At 39.5% G+C, this 10,051-nt stretch overlaps 1 protein-coding gene across 4 annotated transcripts in view; it reads left to right on the top strand.

Annotated features, from left to right (window-relative positions):
- The window catches only part of ITSN1 (intersectin 1), a 242,715-nt gene that overhangs the window by 170,131 nt on the left and 62,533 nt on the right, over nt 1-10,051 (top strand). For 3 of the 4 annotated variants that reach the window (XM_023190769.2, XM_023190748.3, XM_023190755.2), the window contains 4 exons: nt 1,091-1,296; nt 2,063-2,145; nt 5,989-6,155; nt 9,337-9,382. In XM_023190769.2, the coding sequence (XP_023046537.1) occupies nt 1,091-1,296; nt 2,063-2,145; nt 5,989-6,155; nt 9,337-9,382 (502 nt within the window). The remainder of the gene's footprint in view (nt 1-1,090; nt 1,297-2,062; nt 2,146-5,988; nt 6,156-9,336; nt 9,383-10,051) is intronic. The other variant, XM_023190761.3, reaches the window with a different exon arrangement.

Genomic DNA, 10,051 nt, shown 5'->3' with positions numbered 1-10,051 from the left:
AATGGTTTAATGCTAGAGCTTCTTAAAAGATAATAAATGCCTTACCCTGCCTTTCCAGCCTGACCTCCTCCTCCACCCCTCCATGAGACTAGGCCACATGCAGCCCCGGATTGTGCTTCTCTTCCCGGACCCCATGCAGTGTTCCACCTCGAGGCCTTTGCCCATGCTGCACCCTCGGCCTGGAGTGCCCTTCCTCCGAAGCCCTAGCTGTCAAAGTCCTTCTCATCCTTCAAGGCCCATCTCAGATGCTGCCCCCTCTGTGACATTTACCCTGACGCCCCCAGGCAGAATTCATCCCTCTTTCCTCTTTATTCCTGCAGTGAATAGTAGGAACTCCTTTTCAGTATATTGCATTTTGCCAGGTGGTACACATGGTTGTTTTTATCTCTTTCTTCCCCATTACTTGTGAGTTACTTGATAATAATACTGCCCACCTTTATAGTGTTTTATGGTTAATAAAGTGCTTTTCCCTAAATTATTTGGGGGAGGCAGAGACTGTTTTTTTCATTTTTGTAATCTCATGGGGCAGCATGTAGATGTACAATAAATGGTAATTACAATGAATTTATACTCACCAAATCCCTGTTTTCTCTGAAAAGGAACTAAAACAAGCATAATCCAGATAGGACCTATTTCCCTGGGTCCACCTAAACTAAAATGCCAGTTAATGATCTCATGATAGTTCATAAAATTTCTGCTCCAGTGTTAATCCTCCACTAAAAATACCAGTCAAATTGGAAATGGGGAGGTATCCTGGGCAACTTGAGAGTGAAAATAGAACCAAAATTTAAAAGGCACATGGATGCAACAGAATACTTGTGACCTCCCGGCTTGTTGAAATAGAGAGTTATAGATAGTCAGACAATGACTTTGTGAAGAGACTGGCAGGCTTTTGCCTCCACTTTTGGAAATAAACAATTGTTGGGAAACAGTGAAGCATCCAGCCCTCCTGCTGTGCTGCCTCAGGGCCCTTTGTGGCCACGTGTGCTTGTCTGCCCTGTGCTTGTTGGAGAGGTGCCATGTTCACGTCTGCCCTAATTGATAACAAACTGCAATATAACGAGAGGTCCTTTATGTCATTCCACACAAGGGTGAAAAGGTGGAGGGGCTACAAGCTCAAGCCCTGTATCCTTGGAGAGCCAAAAAAGACAACCATTTAAATTTTAACAAAAATGATGTCATCACCGTCCTGGAACAGCAAGACATGTGGTGGTTTGGAGAAGTTCAAGGTCAGAAGGGTTGGTTCCCCAAGTCTTACGTGAAACTCATTTCAGGGCCCATAAGGAAATCTACCAGGTATTTTTGTATTTATCTGCTTGTATTTGATGAAAACAATACTAGGCGTTAAATTACTGTTTGCACTAGTTAAGATTCACAGACAGGCGTTGCGGGATTAGTTTGTCTTCTAGATCTTTTAACTGCAAAAGTTAGAGTATATAGAGTACCAAAAGGGAACTTTACAGATAAGTTCATTCTTTCTTCCCTCATGAAAACCTATGTGCCTTGTTTTTCATTGCCTTATGCAAGAAGGAATTCAGCTCTGAGACCTGGAACTCTCTTGTGCATTAGTTGGAGATTATGACGCTCTTTATGCTTATTACCCAGTGCTGTACCAGATATGTGTGAATACTTAGAAACCCAAAGGATTTGGGGAAATGATCAGAGGACTTAATTGTCTTTTTCATTAGGGTCTTATAGCATGGAACCTAAGGTTGTTAATTCCTCCAACCATATTAATGTTCAAAACAAATTATGAGCTTTAAGAAGATGAAAATAGCAAAAATATTCAATGAGCATCTCTCGGTCAGTCTTGCCTTGAAACAAACCAGTACATAAGCTATGTGTCCAGTATAGCAAAGTGCTGAAAAATAACAATGCGAGCTTAGAGTCATGCCTCTGTATTACCTAATTATGTGTTTTTAAACTAGCTAAGTACAACTATTTCAGCTGTGAATTGTTTAAAGTTTTAAAAGTTAAGCAGTTTTAACAGAAAAATCAGTGTCAGTTGCACTATTTTCTTCGAAGATAAAAATTAAAATACTCTCTTCTTCCCTTATTGCAGCATGGATTCTGGTTCTTCAGAGAGTCCTGCTAGTCTAAAGCGAGTAGCCTCTCCAGCAGCCAAGCCAGTCGTTTCGGGAGAAGGTGAGGGCCTGAGTTGTATTATGTTCTTCAGAAGGGTCAAGGACATTGTGTAAATGTTTGAAATGAGATTGAATTTCATCTTAAGATAGACTACATTTATGATCAGTATATTAAACTACAGTAAAATGAAAGTTTACCTCTTTACAGAATCAGAGTACTTCGTGGAAAATACTGTCAGACATATTAATCATCAAAAACTGAATTTTCTAATTATATTTTATTATGAGCCCTTTGACTTTTACAAGAGACCCATTTAGTTCACTAAGAATCAAGTTTTCTAAGCATCTCTATAGCTAAATTGTGGTCATTGCTTCATCTAACATAGTCTAGTCTCATCTGACTTCATAGATAAGTATTTCATTTTTAAAAGTAACTACACAGACCAGTAGAGCTCACAGTAACATGAATGCCATCTGTACCACCCCAAATGAAACTGAAACTCAGTTTATGTGCTCCATGAAAACAACCAAACCAGACAATTTAGGACTAAAAAAAAAAAAATCATTTTGAGTGTTTATTATGCAAATTATTGCTTTCTTTCTCAATCTCTACTTGCTGACATAATCCTAGATATTATATGGATGCCAACCGAACAAAACCTATGTAATTCAGACCCTCATGGCAAAAATCTCACATCCTTTTTACATTCAGTACAGCCATCATCACATCCTATCTGGAGAGAGCTCCCTGAGTTAGATGGGTTTTCTGTGTAGACGTCTGACCAATGTTGTAGTTAACAGATGCTATAACTAACCAATTCTATAGTAATTCTTTATAGGTTCCTTGACTACATTACATGAGAATAGAATGTTTTATATAGTTTGTCTGCCATAATGAGATTGTTACATTCCTTAGAAACCTTGCCCAATGAAAAATAGAATTATTAAAACCGCTGTTCTAGGTGGAGACAGCGAGGATTAAGATATAATGGTATTTCAGACTCACAGTAACAATGTTCTTTTTTCAAGAGGATTTTTTAAAGTAAAAATTTTTTTTTAGTTCATAGCATAGCTATAAAACCTTATCATCACTAAAAAATCCAGCATCTAATTTTGCTATTACCATGCAAATGATTAACAGAGTTCCCTTTATACATTCTCATTATCTTAATGACTTTTTTATCCACTGTTAGGGTAACAAGGCAAAAAGCTTCTTTAAACACAGCACGTGCAGTTAGTTTAGTAAAAAGCAAATTACGCACCTCACCAAAAAATAAGAAAGAAAAAAACTTTGGTGTGTTATATCTAGTCAAGGCTCACTGGAGGGCTGGAGTATCTTGTATCTTGACTCACCCATCTAGTAACAGTACTATTTTGTTTATGCCTTAGCTTCCTTGTCTGTAAATTGGCCGTGATAACTCCCCTTGAGGTAGGAAATTATTACAAGGATAATGAGATAATATGCAGAAGGCCTTTAGAACAAAGCTCAGTAAATGTCTACTACTTTTATGTCGTTTTTGCTTCATTCCCTGGATTACTGGTAAAGCCACATAAAGTATGAGCATCCTCATCCAATAGCAGTGTGGAAGAATGTTTATTTATTTGTTTCGAGACATGTACTGAGGCCTCAATAAATAGGTCACAAGTGAACCATGCATATACTTAAAATTGGGCAGCATGATGGAGTTAAATTCTGATCTTCATTTGTATTTATTACAGCCGTTTTGAAATGACTTAGTTATTAGAAATATCTGGAAAACTTGCTGGCTTTGTGAAGGGGTGGGAGGACATTAACCTTAGAAATTCTGAGAAAAGCTAGTTTTGTTTATTAATGAACCTCTTGTTAATACCACATTGAACATAATCAAATTTAAAGTAAACTGTAAACCAGATAAAATAGGTGATTGGCTTGGGTCGCTTTTAAAATACTGGCTTGGGGATGGCCAGTGCCCTCTGAAATGTCGCCTGAGAAGGGGTAGCTGAAGAGGAACCTCTGCCTATCTGTCATCATGACTCAGGGTTTCACTGTTACCCTAAAGCCACTCTCAGATGCCTTTTTGCAAGGCAGGCAGGGCAAGGCCAGCCTGGGTCTTCCCAGTCTCCTTTATATTTTATACTGCAATACCAAGTTCAGCCAGAGTTCATGTTTCTGAAGTTTCTTAAGCATTTGGAAAGTTACTTCAGAATTTGGATCCATTTTAAAGAAAGTAACTTTGAAGTTGAGGAATCACTGGGGAAAGTATTGATGGCCAAGGATCCTGTCTTAAATGGCCAAATATGATCTAAAGAACAGTAACAGGGAGCAGAATGAAAAGGGAAGGGTGAGAGTATGGAGAAATCAGAAAAATGAGTCTGTTAATGAAGAAAGAATGACCCTATTAAAGCCACCAAACTTTGATTTCCTTGTGTGGGAAATCGTTTTTCCAATTTTCACTGTGGAGGTATGTGTTACCAGCGCCTCAGGGCTAAAGACAGAGAGTCTTCTGTTTTCCCTGGGACGTTTGAATGACCTGTGTCTGCCATGGGGCCCAGTGCTCTCCACCAGCAATTGCTGCTGGCCTCGGCGCTGACAGGTCAACACTGGCGCTGAAGGAGGCCCTTGTTGCTCCAGGGGCTGCCCACGTGAGCACAAGGGTTAGAGGTTTTTGTGTTTTTGTCTGTTTGTTTTAGTTTTCATTAGTACCTCCTGCAGAGGTTCTGATAATTAACCGAAGGAGTTCTCCACACAAAAGTCCTGCCTCTTACTCAACACGAGGCTGGACATTAAAGGAACATCATCTGAGGTTTAGAGAGAAACAGACATTGTCCGTCATAAAAATCAACTTTTTGGGTAAATGGTGATTTTTCTGTTGCTTTAAAAAAATACAAACAAAAGCCTAGGATAAAATGGAGAAAAAGTGGAAGCAAGAAGCGTGTGCATCTTTCTGTAAATCTTTTATCCTGTGCTTAGAACCTCCATGTAGGATTTTGTGTCTGGTAGTCTTTCTGAGAGTGTGATTTGGTTCTAAGCCTTAATAAAATCCACCAAGAGTGATGCAAAGTTCTATGTCTAATTAAAAAGAAAAGTTTCTTCTGTAATGCACACCCTTCAAATTCAAGACACAAAGGAACATTAGTTCTTACTCTTTAAGACTAAATGACATGGATAATAAAATGTGATAAACTGGGATTTGTCTTTTTAACTTGTTGAAAGGCTTTCTGGGATTGGGTTGGGCATTCCTTTTCTCATCAGTCCTCTCTGTTTGTGCTCTTGAATGACAACTAGATGCCCATTTTTAACTAAATAATATGTGTAACTCATTTTGTGTTCTAACAGCTTCCTATCATATTGTGTATATGGCACAATAGGACATAAGTTTTCAGGCACTTGATTAATGAAAAGTATGTCTTATTTAATTTACGCAAAGGATATATGCTGTCTAACAATTTTTTAAAACTGTGACTTGGTACCCTCAAAACTGAAATACACATATTTAATATGTTTACCAAGAGCCTGCATCTGAATGCATCTGACCCAGTGCTCAGCACAGAGTAGGAGGCATTGTGTAACTCTTAGTTAAAAATAAATGTAAAAACCATTTTCATTCAAAAATAAATCATGACGCTAAATGACAGATCACTCGTAAATACTCCAGTGTCGGTAAACATGCAGTTGGGTTTTTTGTTCCTGTGTCTGGGTCTTCCCAGGAATTGTCTCCCTGTCTGCAGCTACTGAACTTTTATGTGCACTGGGGGAATGTGGAGCCCAGGGTATTCTGCAGCTCTGTATTTTATCTGTGACTAGCCTTTCTCTTGAATGGATCTTGTCCTAACTTCCTTATTCGTAAACTTGCTTTTGCAAAGCTGTCTGGGATTTCTTTAAACAATCAAGCTCTCTCCGTATCTCAATATTTCTCCCCACCAGAATTTATTGCCATGTACACTTACGAGAGTTCTGAGCAAGGAGATTTAACCTTTCAGCAAGGGGATGTGATTTTGGTTACCAAGAAAGATGGTGACTGGTGGACAGGAACTGTGGGCGACAAGTCCGGAGTCTTCCCTTCTAACTATGTGAGGCTTAAAGATTCAGAGGTAAACCCACATTAACTGTTTCCTCTCCCTTTCTGTGCAGTGATTCTCTTTGCGGGGAGTCACGATGTTTGACAGTGGAACTTTGTTGGGTTTTGCTAAGTTCTGGAATGTGACAGTAAATCCAGTGTGACCTGTCATTGTTTGATTTTGTTATCTGGCACTGCGGAGTAAGCATTGGCTCCCCCCAAGCAGAACGCATCAGGGCTAAGTGGAGGCTGAGTGTGATGGGGCTGGTCCGCATCAACTGGGAGGATCATGTTCAGTATTAAGCTCTCTTCCTGCATGTAACCGACTTATGCTTTGGAGTAAACTTTCTTGATTAGATCATTATGGTCATTGATTTTTAAATGCCCCAAGAATGATAGCAAGATTTCACCTGTATGAACAGAAGTATTCTGGTGATAATCGCCCCAGAATATTGGGTATTACTAGAAAGTTTTTAGAATTTCTGGTTTTGCCCACACAGTAGAAAGACACAAGATCTAAGAGATGGGTACACTTTTGACTAGGCCTTAGAATCTCCGTCGATCAGGACTGAATTTAAGTGCTATTATCTGTATAGATTGGAAGGGCTCCCACTGTTGTTAAATAGAGCCCTAAAAGTTTGATCACATAAACTGTGGTCTTAAGATAGTGCAAGTTTAATGGAATGGTGGGTTGGACTTACCACAGAGTATGGGAGTCAGTCTTGTAGGAGCCACTTGCATGTTAGTGGAGAGTTTCAGGGTATAAATGGAGTCATTTAACAGATCCAGTGCACATTTTAAAAAACCAACAAGAATTGACTCATTTTTTTAAGCATTGACAGTCAATTCACAGTTATTTTCTTTTTCTCCTCATACCTCCTAGGTACTAAGAGAGAAAAGGCTGGCAGGGAGCCTGTAGGGGCTGCTTTCTCAGGAGTTAGCAAGTGGACAAAGTTCTCTCTCTATTTCAAATGCCAGTAGTAGAAGGTATACTGGGCTCTTCCATGTGCAGCTCCATGTGCTTGGAGCTACTCTGGGGGCGAGGCTGGGCCTGGTGCCCTGCTCTAGTAGTCCTGCCCTTGGCCTGCTCACCTCTCCTGCAGCTCCCAGAAATGATTTTATTTGCTTGGATTTTGTTTTTTTAAGGGGTGGCATTGTTTTGCTTTTTGGTTTTTCTTGCTGCGGTCTTGAGAGCAGCTAAGTGGAATTCCCATGGATGGATTTACTTAAGTCTGCCCACCCTTGGAGAATTTGGCAGAAGCCTGGAAGAAAATAATTTTGCCCTGTGAGACATCTGGTGTATTGGACTTTTCAGACCTGGAAACAGAGAATTAAATTCTTCTCCAGGCCAGCAAGTCAAGTCCAATGAGAGTCATGTAGATGATATTTCAGGGGAGTTGGGTAAAACCCTAAAAGCCAAACTCAATTTCTATTACCATGCATGAAAACTCTTAAAGTGACTTTACTTTTTGGATCAGTTAAAATACTGAAGTTATTACTTATAATGTATTTTAATAAGTTACAGTTTTCTACTGTAATAAAACCATCCGAAATAAATGTTAGGAAAACACAGTGACTTTTTTTTTAAGGTAAGTGGAGTGTAAGCTACTTTCTTAACCACAGTCTTAAGTTATTAGCCACAGAAGAACTAGCAGTACTAAAAATTTTTAGATACACATTTAGTGATACTATTCAATAATAATGAAAAAAAAAAAAATCTGAAAACTCAGCTCTTTTGTCCTGCTTGAATACAGAGTTCAGTGTAAAAGCAAAATATCTGACCAAACTTAACACCAGACCCAGCTTCAGATACCAGAATTGATGTCTGGGCATGGGGAGAGTTGTCCCATCCTGCTTCCCTTCTCTGTATGGGCAGGTCTGGGGCACAGTCTGGGGGACTTTATAGGTGCTAGGAGGACAGAACATGGCCTTCTGAATCCATCCCAGCTTGTGGGACTGACTGGGGTTTTTCAAAGGGAGCACATTGAAACTACTTGAACTCTACTGTTGGGTACTGCCAATTGCCTTGTTCTTTTTATGGAGTATAGGGAGTCGATTCTAAGCCTGTACTAGGAAAGTTAAGTGGTCACTGGAGTCTTATTTCATTGGTATTCCTCTTTTTTTTGATATGCCGCCTATTGAAAAATAGTGAGAGATTGCTATTGTATAACTTTGTTTGTTAATAAAGCAGAATCAGTGTAAAAATTTAACCCAAACTTTTCCTGGTAAATGGTTCTTAAATTTCAATAAGCAAGGTAAAGAGACTGTAAGTTGTGTTCCTGGTAGTAAATGGCATATTTTTATTCTTTCAGTAACTCATGTTTAGTTTACTAAGCCTTTTGTTTTGTTTTAATTGGAATACTTAATTTACTGCAAGATAGACTCAAGCATAAATTAATTTAGAATAAAGCACTTTGTAACAACAGATTCTGTTCTGGCTCCTGTCCTGCCTCTCGTGGTCTCTGTTGTTGGCTTACTTGGCTGGTTTAAAATTCCATGAGTATCCCAGAGAGGAATTCAACCCCAGAGCACTTTTTAAACACTTGATAGTTGGGAAGAAATATGCTCTGCCTCTCTGCATTGATAGAGAAATTTCAGTGTATAAATGCTGTGAAATTGACTGGAAAGGCCACACAGGACAGACACTGCCTCTTTGGATAGAGAGGGGTGAATAGGATGGGGGAAGAGAGGTTCCAGTTGTCCCTGTACTGTGTTAGTTTTTTAAAAAAGAAAGCTCCTGAAGCAAATGTGCTAAATATTAATATTTTAATGTGTTAAATCCGGGTGGTAGGCTCATGAGTTATATTCCCTGTACTTTTTATATGTGAAATATTTCATAATTAACCATGTGAAAATAAGCCCGAGCTTAGTATTTAGGATGTAAACTAACAGTCTTCCTATCCTGGAACCTCCTGTTAGATTTGACCAGGTCCAAGAAGTGCCTGTGCTTGGAGCCTTTTGGGCTCTTACAGGGCCCCATACTCTGCTGTTTTTTTCTCTTATAGAAACGAGTAAAAGCCACATGTTTTAAAGTACTTATTTTGTCCCATGTTTTCCTAATCTATATCCTTGTGTCAGGTGATACAGTGCTGTGTTTTCCCAGAATGAAAAATGGGGCTTCGGGGCTCAAGCGGGTTTGTGTCATCATTAATCGTTTTTAAAGTTGCATGATCAAAACTTCAGCATGCAAATGAGACCTTTTGCTCTGTTTTAAGGGCTCTGGAACTGCTGGGAAAACAGGGAGTTTAGGAAAAAAACCTGGTAAGTTACAAACCCTGATGCTTACTTTTCAATGTTTTGAATGTAATTGATAGTTGCTCCCCATCTTTGTGTATTAGGGCCAGAAGCCTAAAATAAAAAGAATCTTTCCTAAGAGTGGTGAGAGTAAGTCCTTTCCTTGGAGTCCATTTATAATTTCACTTGGTTATGAGATTCGTCTGTTGCTTCACACATGAAGAGTGGAGATGTCACCTGACAGAATATTCTCTTGGGTTGTCGAGAAATAATTCAGGTGAGGCCAGGCGCAGTAACTCACGCCTGTAATCGCAGCAGTTTTGGAGACCGAGGCAGGTGGATCATTTGAGGTCAGGAGTTTAAGACCAGCCTGGCCAACAGAGGAAACCCAGTCTCTATCAAAAAAATACAAAAATTAGCCAGGCATAGTGGCATACACCTGTAATCCCAGCTACTCGGGAGGCTGAGGCAGGGGAATCACTTGAACCTGGGAGGCCAAGGTGGCAGTGAGTCAAGGTTGCGCCACTGCACTCTAGCCTGGGCGACAGAATGAGACTCTATCTCAAAAAATAAAATAAAATAATACATAAATAAATAATTCAGGCGAGATACTGGAAAGTTATAATACATGGAGCTGTAGGATTATGGGCTCAGCTGCTTCTCCGTCTTCCTCTTAGGCTTGGTTAGCCCTTTTTC

The sequence above is a fragment of the Piliocolobus tephrosceles genome, chromosome 19, assembly GCF_002776525.5.
Source record: "Piliocolobus tephrosceles isolate RC106 chromosome 19, ASM277652v3, whole genome shotgun sequence".
Classification (NCBI taxonomy): domain Eukaryota; kingdom Metazoa; phylum Chordata; class Mammalia; order Primates; family Cercopithecidae; genus Piliocolobus; species Piliocolobus tephrosceles.
Note: the sequence above shows the minus strand (reverse complement) of the source record. Positions and strands in the feature narration are given on the sequence as shown.